The following is an 18,403-nucleotide window of genomic DNA, read 5'->3' as shown; positions in this document are numbered from 1 at the left end:
AGGATTAAGTCCAGTTCCTTCTTCCAAAACCATGAAACACTGTCACACCTCCTCTCTGGGAGAGGCCGAGGAGATCAAGAGACTGCTGCTCCCTTCATCTGGAAGGAAGGACCAAGAGTGGAGAAAAAGCACCTGTCCCTTAGCACGTGGCTGTTTCTCCTCTCCTCTCCCATCACCTCTGCTGTTGCCATCTCAGTAAGTGGTACCTCCAGCCACTCAGTTATTCTTTACAGAAAACTGGTCCACATCCTCAACCCTGCCTATCACAGCCAGTCTATCACAAGGGCCTATGTGCTCTCCCCCAAAACACCTGAGCCCACATCCTTCTCTTCATTCAAATCTCAAAACCTGCGAGGCATGATCTACGGTCTCCTAACCAAGGCTCAGAAATGTGACCTGACTTGCCCCACTCACTGGTTAACAGCACGGTTCCAAGAGGACAAGCTGGCGGGGGCCACCTAGAACACCAGACGGAGGCTCCTCCGGACCCACGTGGTCAGCTGGGAGACTGCTGGGCAGGGAGAGGGAGCGAGGGCTGCATGCTGCCGAGGTGCCCACAGGCTCAGAGCCGGCCCCCAGCATCTGCCACCAGGTCCTGTGTCCTCTATGCCACACGGTGTCCAACGCTCCCAGACCGACAGCTTACCTATCAACTCACCTTGATATCTCTTGTTGCTCTCAATCCAAAGCCCTCTTCTTTGAAGTTAACCATTTCAAAACCCTCGACAGAGGCTCCATTTTCAGAGGCCCATTTCATTAGATCAGGAAAGTAATCTTCTCTTTTTCCATCAAAAGTAACAGACAGACCTGAATCAATCCATATTTTAGAAAACAAGAGCTACTTTTAGGACATATATCATTCACGCTGCTCTAGAAAATTAAAAAAGGAAGCATCGACAAATGACTGGATAAAGAAGATGTGGTATATTTATACAATGGAATACTACTCAGCCATAAAAAGAATGAAATAATGCCATTTGCAGCAACATAGATGGACCTAGAGATTATCATACTAAGTGAAGTAAGTCAGACAGAGAAAGACCAATACCATCTGGTATCACTTATATGTGGAATCTAAAAAAATGACACAGGGTAGAGGGTATAGCTCAGTGGTAGAGCACATGCTTGGCACACATGAGGTCCTGGGTTCAATCCTGAGTGCCTCTGTTAAGAGGGGGAAATAAACAAACAAACAAATAAATAAATAAAATTTAAAATGACACAAATGCACTTACCACGTATAACTGAAAAACTGTGCTCTACACTGGAATTTGACACAACATTGTAAAATGACTATAACTCAAAAAAAAGTTTAATAAATAAATACATAAATAAAAATAAAATGACACAAATGAACTTATTTAAAAACAGAAACAGACTCATAGACATAGAAAACAAACTTATGGTTACCAAAGGGGAAAGTGGGGGAAAAATAAATTTGGAGTTTCGGATTTGCAGATAACAAACTACTATATATAAAACAAACAACAAGGTCCTACTGTATAGCACAGGGAACTATATTGAATGGCTTGTAATAACCTATAAAGGATATTTATAAATGTATATACTAACCTAAAAAAGAATATATATGTAAATGTATAACTGAATCACTATGCTGTACACCAGAAACTAATACAACACTGTAAATCAACTCTACTTCAATCAAAAATACATATATATATAAAAGGAAAATATACATAACCTGGAAAAAAAAGAAAATAAATAACAGGCCACTGGAACTAACTAGCAGGAAATAGTAATAAGATTCTAATCTTGAAAAAATTAAAACTGACTACCAGAAAATCACAGTACATGTCTTAACAAGTGACAGGAAAGGCAATTACAATCCTAAACTCCCTGTCAGCTACAGAGAAATAGTTAACTGATCCTAAGTCATAGGAACATTGGCTCTGTTAGGTAACACTGGGGTCTGCTGGGATGGGGGAAGCCTTCATGCCCACTGCAGATTTCTAGAGCAACCTGCCACCTCTCACATGCACATTTTTTCTTTCTTTCTTTTTCCTCTCTTAACAGAGGCACTGGGGATTGAACCCAGGACCTTGTGCATGCCAAGCACTCCCCTATCCTCCTGCACATTTTCTTTAATGAAATTCCCATGAAAACAAAAATCAGTAGCTCACAGACATGCACAAGGGGCCGTGTGTAAGAAGGGACACAGACCCTGATTCTAAGGGCACAAAACTGAAGAGCTCTGCAATAGGACTCTGCCCAGCAACTTTTTGAGTGTGCTGGATCAACATGTATCACGATAAATAAAACATAAAACTGCACGTTATTTTTTAAAAAATCCAACAGTATGATACCATTTCTGTAAACTGTTAAAACGTCAATTCCTACCATATATTTGTATGGGGTTGTACATGAAGTAGAAACACACTCACAGTAAAGACAAGGCCCGCGAGGGGAGGGGAGGGAATGGGTGGAAGTGTGGGGCTACAGCTATCTCTGAAACCCCTTATTCCTTTTTTCTTTTCTTTTTTTTTTTTTTTTTGTATATATATATATTTTATTGAAGTATGGTCAGTTTACAATGTGTCAATTTCTGGTGTACTGAAACCTCTTATTTCTTAAAATCAAATATAAAAACCAATCAAAGCACAGAGGGAGGGAAAGAGATCGGACCAGCAGGTGGGAGGGAAGGAAAGGAGAACTTGAACTGACAAGAATGACACATACTCAGTTGGGTAGCAGATGCTTGGAGGTTATTTTCTGGACTTTTCAGCATGTTTGAAATATTCAAAAAGGTGAAAAACCATGCACACAAAAAATCATTAATTTTTTGAAGACTAAAGAGGAGGAACAGGAACTTCATCAATAGGAGGCAACGGGCACGGAGCCCAGGCACGGAGCCTGAGGCCACGCCAAGCGGGAGGGCCTGGCACGGGGTCGCACCCGGCTAGACGTGCAAAGGTCCCTGCCAAACGGAGAAAACTGATCTTGTTAGGGATAGTCTGAGACAGGATTTACTCTTCACCCACCGAGAACTAATGAACACTCTAACTTCAGTATCAGCTGCAGGAAACGTTCTCAACTCAGAACAGAAACTCAGGATATACAAAAGCTTGTCGGGGCTCCCGGTGTGGTGAGCCAGGATTAGCACAGCCCACCACTTCATGCAGACAACACGTTATACAAGAACCAGTCACCGTTTAGGGTTTGAGACCATCCAAGCCAAAGGCTGCACGTTTGCAGATACGTATGGGAGAGCAGTAAACCTGAGGGAGCAAACAAAAACAAGCCCTCTTCCCACTCACTCCCGTGGCAGGAAGTGAAAAGGGAGCCTAACGAGCACTTCGCAGCCTTTTGAACACAGGCTCTTTACTCCGTCTTCTCCTTCCCGCTTCCGTGTGGCCTGCATACAGATCCACTTTTTGTGCTTTACAGAACAAAAACAATAGGTGTATTGAATAAGCTTTTCCGAATTGACACTTGGCCCCATTGCCAACTTGGCTGAGAATCATTAAGATGTCTACTTGAATACACCCTGGAAAAACACATCTCGGGAAATATAACTATGTCTCTTCTCTAATCAAGATACATCTGATGTGGGAGGGTATAGCTCAGTGATAGAGCACATGTCTGGCGTGCACGAAGTCCTGGGTTCAATTCCTAGTACCCCCGTTAAATAAATACATAAATACATAAACAAACAAACAAACCTAATTACCACCCCCCGAAAAAAACCAAAAATAGTAAAAGAAAGAAAAAAGATACAATTGAGTCCGTCGTAAATCCTGACAAGATATTAATCAATCAGTATATACTTGTGTGTTGAGCCACAGAACTATGTACTGACCTCAAACCCTAAAGGAAACATAGTCTGAAAAATGTTTAAACACATATTTCAGAAAATGAAAGTAAATGAAAGTTGTGCCATCTTAGTCCCCAGATCCAAACATTTTCCCTGCTAAAGCTCAACATTTCTACCCCTTCCAAGCAGTGACAGCATCTCCGAAATGGGAAAGATCCTGGTGGTTTCCCAAAGAGGTCTCTCTCCCAGCCCAGAAGCCCTTTCTACAACCTTTCAGACAGGCACTGGGGCCTGGGCTGGATGCTGAGACTTTTGCTCTCATAGCCCTTCGGCCTTATGCCAGGTCTCCACATGATATTAAGAAAACATGATGATCATTCTAGAAACTTTACCTTTTTGTTTTTTTCGTATTTTTTCAACTAGAGACCGGATCTGCACGTACTCTTCCCATTCTTTCCCCGGGCCCGGGGCAGGACTACTGCACTCTGTAACACAAAAACCAAGGCACTCAAACATTTCTTTCTTTCGACTCAACCTGTCAGTCTTCAGAAGACACGGAATCTGGGTTTTGTTGTTGCTGCTGGTTTATTTTTAAAGGACAAAGATAGGACAGCCATGACAATAGGTGTGAGAAGTGTAAACCAGCTCTGCTTTTTAAAGCAGGAAAACCCTGTGACACCATTCTAAGGCCTCTTACTAAACTGTGACCCCGGACACGGGTGTGAGCGCCTACCTTGCAGCTACCTTATTGCCACTGCTCGGATTAGTCTTCCTCAGAATATACTTACGAACAGGAAGCCCAAAAAGCTAAACTAAAATGAAAAACATTTTCCTGAAAACTGGTGGATGGCAAAAAGAAGATGTATTAAAAATCAACATTTATTTTTAGTTAAACCCTGTAACAATGGCTCCCTAAGGAAACCAGTTAAATTGGACATAAGGACAATGAGTCAACAAACATTCTGCATCCATGTGCAAGTCCCTATAATAAGCACCCTGGGGGAGTTACAGAAAGAGACGGCACAGTTACAGCTGAAAAAGAAGCGAAGCTTCCACTGTAGGGCCAGAACCAAGGGACAACCCCCAGGCCGGGGCCTGTCGCTGTGGAAGGCTGCATACTGGCCACCCAGCTGTCCACGGCCTTGACCTTTTTAAACAGTTGTATCAGTTTAAAGAGAGAGCTCCCATCCCACATTCCCGCCAAACTCTTGGCCTCCAAGGAAAAGAGAAGATACAGTAAGTAATTAACAATAACTAGTCACGTGGTAAGTCCTAACTATTGAGGTTAACCAGTCTTACTTTATTCTTCCATCAACAAATACTGACTTGGGCCCTAGAACACAAGTGAGCCGGCCCTGAGGCCACCTATAGTCTAGCGGGGAGGCCAGTGGGGAGGGGGAGGTCCGTCCGCGCTTTGTGGGGCCATGCTGACCCGCATGAGGGACAGGTAGGGACACCACATGGGACAACGGGAGTGCTCAGGGAGGGACATAACCCTGACGTGGTTGCTGCCTGCTTCTGGTAGGGACAGAAAGCTACATTTTTCTTTGTCACATAATCTAAACATAAGGGGCAAAGGAAAGGAGATAAACGTAGTGAGTTAAGAGAGTGACCACAGCTCAATTTGAAACCTATGGAGCGCCAACTTAAATTCACAGTTAAAAAGAGAAGTTACCAGTTTAGATGAACTTGCTAAAGCAAGTAGAGGCACTTAATATTTAATTTCCCAGAACCAAGAACTGGTAAGTTCAACACGTGAAACTGGAAAACTATTACTGAACTGCTGAAAGTAAAGGTGAGGGAGTCCAGTTCCCAAGGTTTGCTCTCTGAGAGGCTGTGCTCACCCCGGGGTTCACAGCCCCTGACGCACCTTCACATGCCATAGATCACATGGTCCCCAAGTGCTCCCAAGACAGTCTATTTAGGAGTTAAGGAATTTGTCTGAGGCCACAGTATGAGAGCAGAGGAGTGTGGCCTCGCCCACCAGTACCCAGGGACGGCCGTGGTCTGGGCAGCTGTGCTATAGAAGCCCTGCGTTCATTACTTCGTCCCAGCCTCATGGACTGTGACTCGGTACCATCAGGTACCGCATCTCCATCTCACGGGTGGGGAGACTGCAGGCCAGGGAAGCTCTGTCACGTGCCAGGTCCCACGTGAAGCGGCTGGGATCTGAACACAAGGCTGTTTCATGCCCTGCTCCCCGGACCAGGGACTCCCATGCAGTACAGGGGTGCCGAGGGGTGAGACCCACACGGCCCACGAAGCGGCAGGAAGGCCGAGCACGGGACTTACTCTGCAGCAGCTCACTGGTCAGGTTCAAGGTTTCCTTCGGTGACACGCTTGCTGTAGCACCAGTGCCTGATTTTTGTGTTTTCACTCGACTCTTCTTACCCATCTTCTGACTACAGAGAAGAGAAGGAAAAGACAGAAAAGCATTATGTTTCCAAAGAACACAATCGAGTCATAAAATGGGGCACGGCCGGGTCTCAGCCTTGAGATGCTAAGATTTTACCTCACGTGTGCCACTTTCTGAAGTTTCCTTCCAGAAAAAGCAGTATGTAACAAAAACTAGTATTTCGAGGCTCTCAAGTGGGGAAGAAAATCTGGAAGAAAAGTTCATTCTTTTTCGTGTAGAAAAACTATAGTAGAAGCAAGTTTTACTCTAGACTTTTTTTTTTCAAATTACACAGATTTTATTATATATCCCAAAATGTGTATTCTGTGATACTACAGAGATGAAGCTTAAGTCTACACTCATGTATCACAAACTATCACACGGCCACAAAAACCTATATATTCCTCCCCACTTTGCTTTAAAAGAATAATTTCCCACTAAGCTGTAAGCAACAGGTCAGACTCTCTGCACAAATGGTGCAGACATTTTCAAAACCAAAGAAACATCAGAAAGCTAATCTAATTCCTTCATTTTGTTCCAAAGAAAATTCAAAGTCCCTGGCCCCCGGTTTTACAGGAAGTGGATGGCAGACCCCACCCTCGAGAGAGTCTCCCACTGCCTCCCAGTCCAGCACTTCACCCACCCACGAGTCCACATGGTCTGACAAATGGGCAGGATGGGCCAAGCAGGCTGCACCGATGGCACGCTGGGCAAAGATGTTATAACATCTGTCTGAAAACATTTCATAACAGTGAGTCAGGAGCTGTGTCTCGACAAAAGTAAGGGGCTGGGAGGTATGAAGAAAGGGGAGGCAACTCAAAGACAAGGACAGGAATGAGCAAAGCCCGAGGGGGCCCTGTGGGGAACGGGCCGGCTGAAGAGGTCTCGGCGGAGAGCAGTGGGAGAGAAGCCCCTGCCTGAAGAAGGCAACAACTGCTGGGGAGAATTCTGATCTGAGCATTCCTCCTCCAGAGAGAAGCGCCTTAAGATGACAACCCAAGAAGATGGAGAGAGTCCTCAGCCGAGACGCTACTGAAGCAATCCACACGCTGATTAATAACAAGCACCACGACGATGCGCCACGGAGCCCTCGCCTCATCTCAGGGGAGAAGAAAAAGCAAACTCTGACCTACTTGTTTCTTACAAAAAGAAATGACTATGGTAGTGTGGAGAGCTGCGATAAGACGAAAGGTTTAAAATGCACATTCTCCCACGGTGTAGGTGATCTCTGACTCCGCTGTAACTGAATCCATGCACACACGGGCCATGCTAACACAGAAAATAACATTCTATTAAAGGGCCACGATATGTATGGTCTCTGATCGTGTCTAATGTATGAGTATACTTTGTAACTTATGTATCTAATGAGTCTTCTCAAACACAGTGTCAGGCATCCTGGAACAAAAAAGGATCTGCTAAAAAATACCTAAAACTTTTGCAGCAAGGACAAGAGTTAGTTGTTTTGAAATCAAAAGCAGAAAAAAAAAAAAAAGCATGGGGCGGGGGCAGCAAGAGGAGGAAAAGTTTCCGCACCTTTCCCTACACTTTAGGACTCAATGAGAAGAAAGCTCCCGGGTCGAGTCGCTCACAGCACCGCCAGGACAGAGCACCTACTGCTCGTCCTTGCATCTCAGGCCCTCTGCACATCTACCCGGGGCATCTCTGCAGAGAACCACTGAACTTGACCTGAAAACAACTAAAACTACCGGTAATTCTGGAAAGAAGGGCTTGAATCACACTTCCAAATATAGCTTGGCAGAAAGAAGTGTAACACTCACCATCGGATATGACCCTGCTGGCAAGAGTCTGTGCGTGTTTGGAGCTAAACAACTTGAAAACATCACTTCAGTGAGGAGCTCCAAGACCCTCCCCTCCTCTTAGCAGGTCTGGCGCGCAGTGAGCCTGAGACAGCCATGCCCCCCGGCACGGTCCTCACAGTGCAAGGACCAAAGGGCTCCAAAACAGGCTTCTTCACTCTGCCCGCAATTCCCCCACACCAAGTCTTCCCTCAGGAACCCCCCCTCAACTCCCATCACTCCCTGGCATCTAGATACCTGCCCTGAGATAATGACTGTTAATTAAAACGGCAGGGCAATGGCCCTGTGTGCAGTCCTCACCCTCTGCCACTGGCTGTGCTAAGATGTACCTCCTGGTTTGATCTTCCCAGACCTGGACTCAGTGGGCATCAGCCTCGTCTTTAAGATGACATTCTCAGAAAGGTGAAGTCCTCTGTCTTTATCCAGGGTAAGAGGTGCAGCTGGAACTCCAATCTGCCTGTCTCTAAAGCCTGTGCTGGTCTACTGCCCCGCTGCCTCTGTGAAACGCAGAGCAGAAGCACAGAGCTCTGCAGGCGCAGGAGGGCAGACCTCTTGAATTCACCTCTTGCTTAGACTGTAAGTGTCCTGTGTTCCCCCTGCCCAAGCCCATCCCTACCACTTAAATCTGCCCTGAGTAACGAGTGCAGGAATACAACACAGGTGTAACTTCAACCCACATCAGTAAATCAGCACCTGGGAGAGCAGCTATGTGATCTTCAAAAGCCCTGGGGGGCTATGTTTATAGGAACAGTCCCTGAAGCCACTCCCAGTTAAAACCCTCAGCTCCAGCTCCTCCCACCCTTTCCTGAATCATTTCCCTGCCTCCGACCTCCCTCCCCACCACACTGTTAAGTTAGCCTTCATAAACGCACGAGTAGCCCGCTGGGTTAAGTGCACTGCCACCACCTGGGATGAGGTACCGGCATATCCACCCCTCGCCCAGTCCCCTAGAGCCTACCCCAGTCCACAGCCACTTCCCAGAAGTCACCATCATGTTGACTTCCATTACCATCGCTTACATTTGCCTGTTTCGGAACTTCATACAAATAAAAATGTACAACACATTGGCTGCTTTTACTCAACGCTAGGTCTTTCCACAGCTCCAGGGTCACACGCAACCCCCCACCCAGCACAGCCCCTGGGCCCTCCACTTCCTCACCCCATCTCACCTGCCCGGCTTTATTCTTCCCATCCCCACCTTAACACAGCTCCAGGACCTGCTCAGGTTCTCCCCCCCTTTCTGGAATGAAGCTACCTTCTGCTACCTGTCTCCTCCTGGCAAAATTTTTCACATACTTTAAGGTTCAGCCAAAATGTCCCCAGTGGCCTTGAGGAAATTCTGGGCTCCTCCATGCAGCCCTCACTCCCATGAAAATCAGTAAGAATGGGTCAAGTTTAAGGTGATTAACAGATGCTAAAGGCTTGGCTTACACTGAGATCAGTCTTTTGGAATTCTCTTTGGACTCTTTCCATCCCCCAGGCCCTAAAGAGAGAAAGCAGCTTACCCAGGTTAGGCCATAAGAATCTTCCACAGAGGCATTAACTTGCTACTTAATTAAGGAGGGAGAAGGGAGTGCCTGTCCTTGTCCCCAGGGAACGTACCTCCCGAGGGTACAGGATCTTAGCTTCAGACCAGCTCTTAATCTGTTCCACCCAGAAGCCAGGCCAACAGTGACCTCCAATCAGGAAAGCTCCCCAGTCACCTGGATCCTCTCTGTCCGGGAGCTCCTGAGTACTCAGCCCCTCGCACACTGAATCTGAGTGTCCTCAAGCCTTAAGTTTACTTAAGTAATTCAAGTTTCTGGAGAATGGGGGTTCTCTGCACCCAGTTCTAAGGCTCAGCAGCCATTCTGCTGAACTTTTACAGCTATCAAGGTCTATAAGACTTATTTGCCTCTGGATTTGATATGGTTTGGCCCCAATTCTTCTAGTGTTTGTGTCACACCCCTAACTAAAAGTACCTTGAAGACAGAAGCCCCACATTTACTTCTTTTCACCCTGCAAAGCATCAGGCCTTACTGCCACCGTCTGCCAGCTCCCCCAGCCCCCTGGCCTGGCATCATCCTCAATCCACTCTCTCCTCTCTGCGGTCTGCGTGCCTTCAGCCCTAGGTGAAGGTGTCTAAGTCCTGGTTCAAACCCCAACTAAGCGACACTTCCCTGCGCACTCCACACAACCCAGAGCCCAGCCCTGGCGGCTCTCTGGCCGCACCTGCTGCAGTCAACATCATTTACGCGCCTACCTCACCCACCGTCTCATGGTAGAAAAAAACACAAAGCTTCCATCTCTAAATTATCTGCAGGGGCTATAACAGTGCCGTGGACATAGTCGAGGGTCAAATATTTGGTGAATGAAGAAGAATCTTATTTGAGTGTATTAGTGTTACTTGTGGGTAAGATTTATTTCCCATCACGATAGTAAGATTGTCCACAAGGAACCATTCTGATATATTCTCCCACCAGTGATTAGAACAGTAGCCAAAATGAGACATTTACTTAATACTTAACTACTTCTACTAAAGAATTAGGATGACTCTTAAAAGTCAAAATATAAATTTATACATATAAAATATACAAAATTCACATTTAAAAGATGACTTCTTTGGGGAATCCGTAGTTTATTTGCTAGAAAAGCTTTAAGAGTGTAAATTTCATAAGAGAATCTCTCTAATGAACACAAACTGAATTTTTAAAGTGTTTTTGGTCTCTTAGAAAGCAACAAGGCAGGAATAAGTCTGTTTCCAATAGAAACGGCAGAGCTACAACCCAAATGTGACTTCAGGCTCCACAGGCACTTGTGACCAGAGGCTCGAGCATCTTTTATGGTGCTCTGCGCTGGTCAGACCCGTCCCCACCCACCACCTCCCTGGCATTCCCGCCGCAGTCCCCAGAGGCCGGTGGTGACCACTGGCATGTCAGGGGACTTAGACACGGCTACGACTCGGCCAAGAGCCCAGAGCCAACATGCAGCAGACCCACAGCTTCCAACCTGAAATCTGGTGCCGTGTCCAGCATGTAGGTGGACTCTTGCTGGCGCACACGATTAAGCGACTTATCCCGCATCTCTGGGCCAGGACCATACTAGCCACTACGGAAGACAACACATGAGGGAAGACCAGGCCTGCCAGCCTCCAGGATAAGGAGGAGGTGGGGACCCAGGACGCATAGCCTGGATAATTCCTCAAATATAGGAGGAAAGTAACAAAACAGAGAGGGGCAAGGCATAAAGTCCAGTTAAAGAAGGATGATGAGATTTTAAGACTCAGTTTGAGAAAGTCTTAGAATCCAGGGTGAGTGGTTTCCTAAATTCAACCCCTTTCTGACTTTTTTTTGTTAATGAAAATTCTCCCAACATCACGGATTTAAAATAACTACCCACCCTGTTCAGTCATGATTCAAAAATTTGTAACACACAATGAGTGATTTTCATTGTGATTTCAGCTGAATCTCGGGCTAGATTTCAAGTTTCCCAAGAGTGATGCAGGTATCCTGAATATCCTTAGTGCTCTCAGTGGAAAACTACCTGTTTAGAAATTCATCAACTTCCTACAAAGACCAAAAGCTTATCTTCAATACTTATTTCAAATATGTATATTAGAAAGACACAAAGATGTGCTGAATTAGGTATGTGTATACACATGGGCATACAGATACACACACATAACGCAACTTATATTCTAAATATTCGCCAGAAGGTACAATGCTAAATGAAAGATTTCCCCCCAAAGCTTAGATGGAAATCAGGTATAATTTACAAATTCCTATTGAATTATCTTGGGGAAAGCAAAAATACATGGTAAAAAAAAAAAAAAGGATTTAAACAATACTTTAGACAAAAGAAAATATTATGTAGAAAAGCAATACAGTATTGACAGACAAATTGATTCCACAACAATTAGAGCTCATCACTCAAATAAAGGGGGATCCATAAAAAGAAACAGCAAGCTGAGAGTTTCACATATATCTGCATTTCTTCACCACCAATGAATTTTTAAAATGTACAGAATCCTCAAAATTTGGCTCTTTAAAACACCATAAATTATGTATCAAGTCCATCAACAATTTCTCCACCTAAGAGATAAAACCAACTTTAGAAAACAGTAAAATAAAAGGTATATTCAATTATTATTTAAATTGCTAATATGCAAGTGGCATCTCTTAATCAAGAGCCACTTCTGACCAATCAAATGATTCTTTTACATGTAATCTGTATAGGTGAGGAAAAGTGAGATACAGTGCCTTTAGGGATCTTGGCTGATGGGGAGGGGGCATGCGGGTGATGTGAGAGAGAGGATGTTGGATACTTAACCTATTTTTACAAAGTATAGTTTACATAAACTGAACAGACTGAGATGGCATTCAGCTGTGTGGGGTTTTTATTTTTCCTAAAAAAGTATAAATGGAAAGAATGTATATTTGTTATTCTTGCATTGCTTTCAACTAAATACAACCAGAATTAACATTTTTGATTACACTTTTTTAGTACTTCGCCCAGAAAACCTTAACTCAAATCCAGCATCTGTTTTTCAGTGTATCCTGCATCTTCCCAACTTTACAGCTGAACTGACTAAAGGAGAAAATGGTCCAACAGCTTCCTCCCACCGCAGGCACTCAGCTGTAAATGCACTCGAAGGGAGTGCGGGAGCCCGCCAAATCTTGGTGTAGGAAGAAAAAAATCTCACTAAAATACTTTGCAGGCCATTAGGATCCGATTACTACATTCTGAAATAAGTACACAAATTACAGGATGATGGCCTAGGAAAATGAAAGCACTCCCAAACTGAAAGTATTTAACTAAGCTCTCTCTCCTCCAGAAACTGATAAGGCGTATGTAGTCCTCGCGTTGGTACCATGTTAATAGGAAACATTTCTCTGTGCACAGCAGCAGTGTCTAGCAGCAGGCTCAAGCCACACTGAAGCGACTTCAGGTGGCTAACGAGCACCCACCATTCCAATCTCTATCAAAGGAAGTGCTGATGTGCCACAGCTCACAAGTACCAAGAAGTCAAGGCAAGCCGACAGGCAGGACAGTGCAATGAATTTCAACACAGTAGCTACACATGTACCAAAATGAATGTACACCTGTAAGCTGCATTTAAGTAAAACTACAATCTTTATACAGAACAATTTGGGCTCTCATATACATGGAGACAGATAGATTGATACAGATACACACAAACTTGAAATTTTTTTAAATTGCTATTTTTTGCTTTCTACCATTTTTTTGCTATATTTCTACTAATTTAGAGGTGCTTAAACTATCTTTGATTGACTTTTCAATACATAGTAGTTTTAGTTCTAACCTGTTACTAAGTTGTAAATATACTTAAAATGAGGCTCTTAATTAAAGGAAGTTGCAAAAAAATCCTTCTTAAAGCAAAGAATCATTCAGTATCATGAATAATCATTTCCTATTATATCTTTCTAAAAGAAGAAAGAAAAATGTTAAGGGTGAAGGAACAGCTAGCTATAATCTGTCAAGAAATTACTTTCAAGCCACCTACATTCCTCCCATAAGGATTCTAGATTCTGGAATTGTGGAACATCAGGTTTGGAAGAGACCTTTGGGGTTCTCTGTATTTACCTGCAACCCTAAACATCTTTAAAGTAATGACATCTAATATTATGTAGCACGTGTGGCTGTCAAAGAGCTTTGCTATCTATCCACTGCCAGATTCAACTCAACTCAAGGAGGTTTTACTAATACAGATGGTCCCCAACATACGATGCTTCGATTTAGGGTATTTCGACTTTGCGATAGTATGAAAGCCACGCGCGTTCAATAGAAACCTCACATTTTGAATTCTGATCTTCTCCCAAGGTAGCGATATGTAGTACTATAGATACCCTCTGGGGATGCTGGGCAGCCTCAGCGAGCACAGCTCCCGGTCGGCCAAGGGATGGTGAGTGAAAGCCATACACATACCACCATTCTGAACCATACAGCCTTCTGCCTTCCCTTTCAGTACAGTATTCAATAAATCACATGAGATATTCACCACTTTATTACCACGTAGGCTTTGTGTTATGTGGTTTTGCCCAACTGTAGGCTAATGTAAGTGTTCTGAGCGTATTTAAGGTAGGTGAGGCTACGCTGTGATTTTTGGTAGGTTAGGTGTATTAAATACATTTTCGACTTAATGACATTTTCAACAGAGGATGGGTTTATTGGGATGTAACCCCTCATGAGTCGAGGAAGATCTGTAATAGCTAAGATTGCCTTACTTTTCTTTTTTTTTTTTTTTAACATTTTTTATTGATTTATAGCCTTACTTTTCTATGAGCCAAATGAACAATTCACACCTCCATTCAGTGCATATGTCTTGAGTATCTAATCTGAAATGCAAAGGTAAGTGAGACATGGTCCCACAGCCCAAATGATAATCAACTAAAGCCTTTTACATAAACTGGTCTTCAGCCAGATACATGTGCTATATTAAACTGAGTTTTTGAGCCTAAATGCAATTATTCATGCTGTCCCATGGTTAGTTTCTAGGTTGGTGAAACTGTGTGTCCTGTGCCAAGCCCCCAACATGATCATCTTCATCACAACTGCAGCCTTTAGGCACTTCCTATATCAGGAACTGAGGTAAGCATTTTACACACTAGATAAAGAAAGATATTACGCCTACTCCTACAGATGAGAAAGCTGAAGTTAAGAGAAGTTAACAAATTCATACGAGCTAATAAACAGTTGACAGCACAGCCTCATCAGCACACCTTGATGTCAAACTTTACTGATGCTCAACAGTATTTCATGGATTCTGGTCAAAACCAGCCCACCTATGAAGGCTGTGAAAGTTCATTATCTCTGAAATTCAAAATAACAGTATTCCTTTGCGGTTATAAAACACCACATAAAGCTTTTATCTCTTTGGCCTTTTCAAAGTATAGCACCATTATGCTGGCCTCATTCAAAAATACAGGAATGGCCTCAGCTTAAATATGGGACATGAGCAAAATTTCCAAACTTTATGGTAAAAGCAACTTACTATAGTGAATACTTTTCAACACTAACCCTCACTTTCTCTTAACTGTGCTTAATAGAAAACTACTGATACTGAAGTCATTCCTATTTTCTGAGACTGAAACCTTTAAACCACTTAGTCATAGAATTTTTAGACTTTGTTATGAGTTGTATCCCAAGCAAAGTGGCAAGTGAAGCTCAGGATGGTAGATAGGCAATAAGCCTAAAATATTGCATGCTGATTATGAGTTCTAATGTAGACACCTGATTATCTACATTCTCTAGACAACTTTTTAGTCCTAAAAAATAGTGAAAGCACTTCTTCCTGTCCTGTCCCTCTGCTCTCCTCACCCATTACTGAGCCTAGGAATGTAACAGGTTGAAATTTTACTTGGCTTGGTAATCAGTATCACTCAGATCCCTTTCAAAGTCTTAACTTCAGAGTTGGACTTGTCTTCCATTGTCAGTCAAGAGTGTTTGGAATTATCTTGATTACTAATTAACTTCTAGTTGGAAAGTAGTTGAATAAGAAAGAATTTCAAAGTCTTAACTTTGGTTTTTGAAGTTTATTATCATCTGGAATCATTTTTCTTCCATTCAAATTTATTTCTGTTGAAAATTGTCAATAGCTGTGCTTGCACCTCTTGTTTTATGATCTGTTTATTTCTAAAACCTAGAGGAAACTTCCAAATGGAAATGGAATCTACACAGCTAATCTCTGGCTTAAGTTGCCGTATGAACTTAAAAAAAAAAAGGGACTGCTACCCTTGCCAATTCTATTAATTAAACTTTTTTTCATAAGACTATTTAGTGACTTTTAAAAAAATCTCAACTCCTTTACAATAGAGAAATATGTATACTAATATTTTGTTAGAAATTTATTTTTCCTTTGAGAATATGTAAATTAATTATATTTGCACATCAAAATATTAATAAGCTCCAATTTTATGAATTAAAAAATGAGATGACATAAGGAAATCCAATGTACAGAATTCAATTTTGCCAAGCAAGGTGTATCTGTAAATGCAACACAAAAGTGAAAACCAGAAAAAATTAAAAGCAAAGAATCCTTCGTCTAATACTCTTGACTGGTTAAATCTGACTCAGAATGAACTGATATCCAAGATAAACAATTCCATGTCTGTATCAGGAGAAAAAGGACGTACAGCGTATCAAACATTCTTCCCAATAAATTAATGGGCCCAAATACAGTACTTGTTATTGAGGAAGCAAATAATTGGCCACAAGCAACTTTCAAAGTAAGTAAGAACAAAGGTGTATTCACTATTCTGTCAAAAATGTTTGATGCCATAGTAATAAATGACTCCTGTTCCTTCGTGGGGAAACAAAACTCAGGCTCCACTCCCAGGACTTGGGTACAAGAAGAGAAAACATACTTGAAACGCTTCCTCCCTGCCCCCAACAGAAGTACCCAGCACAGCAGCCAAAGACGGACAAACCAGTTTCTAAAGATAAAAAACCTCCCAGTGACAGATATTCATCAAACTACACCAAAAAAGAAATAGTATTGTTAGTTACATTTCTCAAAGCTACTGCAGATTAGTGACCAGAAAAAAAGGAGACTATGTCATTCAAACATTTGAAGAGACTTGGACAGCCTTGAACTAAACTGCTATCCAGTAAAAAGAATGCAGAGAAACCCTAAGCCAGGAGGTAAGCTTTTTACTCATTTTTACTAAAATTCCATGTGCCACAAATGATGTACCTGGTTCCCACTGAATTCAGTGATTACCTACTAAGTATTTACTGTGAGCAGCCTCTGTTGTTCCGTATCCCCTCCAGCTGTCATCTCCTTTCTCATTCTCTTCTAAATAATGAAAGCAGCAGGTTTTAAGGGAATAGTTGTGACCAGTCATCAGAGCTCTCAGAACAAAACAGTTTTCCAATGGTTGAACTTTAGAATGAAAAAATCTTTCGAAACAACCTTCACAGTTTTTTCTCCTTTTCCAGTGGCTTCTAAGCCAAGGTTTAATCATCATTTAAAATGTGGCCCTACTTTCTTACTTCAATTTTACTGCACTCCTATGGACAGAATTCAACAGAAACTTTCATTTCTACAGCAAACGTAGGCATAAATGTTTTCATCAAGTCCAGTATCATTCCTATTCCGGGATCACTGGAGAAGAGATGGGAAGCAGCAACCATTTTCCTGGTTCAGACTAGAGTTTCATTTCAGATATTAGCTTACAATGTTGAATATATATCAAAGAGGGCAGCCAGGAAGGAGTAACAGAAGAGAAACGGAGGTTGTTTGGGGTCCCAATAAAAAAGTTGTTCTGTAGCTGTTTGAGAACTTGGCTTCGCAAACTACTTTCTCGGGCCAGAGAAAAACTCCTCCTTAAATTGCTGGAACTGCACCAAAATATCAATCACAGCAGCCCTGGGGACTAATTTGGTAAGAGGAGACTGCATGTATAGTAGCCCGTGTAGACACAATAGTTCATGGTTCAAGCAAGTCTTGTCAAATTTTAACGTACAGAAGAAAGCTGCTTTTATTTGGCTATATTTTTAAGTTAAATGCATTCACTTAAAATAGTAAGAAAAACCTCTGCAAAATAATTACTGGTTCCTTCGGTTCTGAACTAGCAGTAGGGTCATTTTTGAGGGAAAAAAAAGTGTGGGGGGGAAGAGGTATCATTTACATAAGATAAAATTCTTTCAGTGCCCAGTTCAATGAGTTCTGACAAACTTATACAGCTCTTGTAACCACACAACGACCAAGCCATGGATAGATCCATCGCTAAAAGGTTAACTCTTCTAAGGTTCCTAAAAGCAAAATTCACCTGTCAACATACTTCAAAAGTAGTTTGGCTTTTGAAACATCACCTCCTTCATTTGGAAGTGCAAAACAATACCCTCCAAGTGATCCTAAACCTGTCAACACAAGGAGCGGGTGAGACCCCGCAGCAAGTGGCGCCCCATACTAATCGGCTCCTTTTATTTCGGAGTAGAAACAGGGGAGAAAGGATGCAGTTACATCGCCAGCCTGGAGCCACGAGAAGGAAGAGTTTGATGCGGGAATGACAAACTCCAAAGCACTGAATTCTTCTCCCTAGTAGGGCACAGAGCGTGTGGAAGATGGCCAGGGCGCGTGGGAAGAAAGATGACCTATTTTCAACGACTGTTTTTATAACTGGAAAGTGAGGGAGAGAAGCAGGGACTAGTCCCCGGGCACCCCCGCGGGCACCTGAGGTTTGGAGAGAGAGGAACATGAAAGCCACACAGCCTTCGCCCAAGCAGCGGGATGACGACGAGGAGAAGGGAGGAAGGGAGGGAGGAAGGAAGCGGGTGCGCGAGCCGGCCGCACGCAGAGCCGAGCCGACGAGCGCGAGGGAGACGGACCCCGGCCCCACCCCGCGGGTGCCGAGAGGCCGGCGCTCCTTGTACCTGCTGCCACGTCCGGAGCGGCCGGAGCGGGGACCGGAGCGTTGG

The 18,403-nt window shown here is 43.2% G+C and overlaps 1 protein-coding gene across 3 annotated transcripts in view; it reads right to left on the bottom strand.

Moving 5' to 3' along the window:
- The window catches only part of SETD3 (SET domain containing 3, actin N3(tau)-histidine methyltransferase), a 68,325-nt gene that overhangs the window by 49,457 nt on the left and 465 nt on the right, over positions 1 to 18,403 (bottom strand). For 2 of the 3 annotated variants that reach the window (XM_074365050.1, XM_074365051.1), the window contains exons 2-4: positions 6,065 to 6,174; positions 4,165 to 4,257; positions 659 to 807 (exon numbers count right to left, since the gene is read on the bottom strand). In XM_074365050.1, the coding sequence (XP_074221151.1) occupies positions 659 to 807; positions 4,165 to 4,257; positions 6,065 to 6,167 (345 nt within the window). In that variant the 5' untranslated portion in view covers positions 6,168 to 6,174. Of the gene's footprint in view, positions 1 to 658; positions 808 to 4,164; positions 4,258 to 6,064; positions 6,175 to 18,358; positions 18,383 to 18,403 lie in introns of those variants that run through there. The other variant, XM_074365052.1, reaches the window with a different exon arrangement.

The sequence above is a fragment of the Camelus bactrianus genome, chromosome 6 (genome assembly GCF_048773025.1).
Source record: "Camelus bactrianus isolate YW-2024 breed Bactrian camel chromosome 6, ASM4877302v1, whole genome shotgun sequence".
Lineage (NCBI taxonomy): Eukaryota > Metazoa > Chordata > Mammalia > Artiodactyla > Camelidae > Camelus > Camelus bactrianus.
This window is presented reverse-complemented; position numbering and strand designations above follow the sequence as displayed.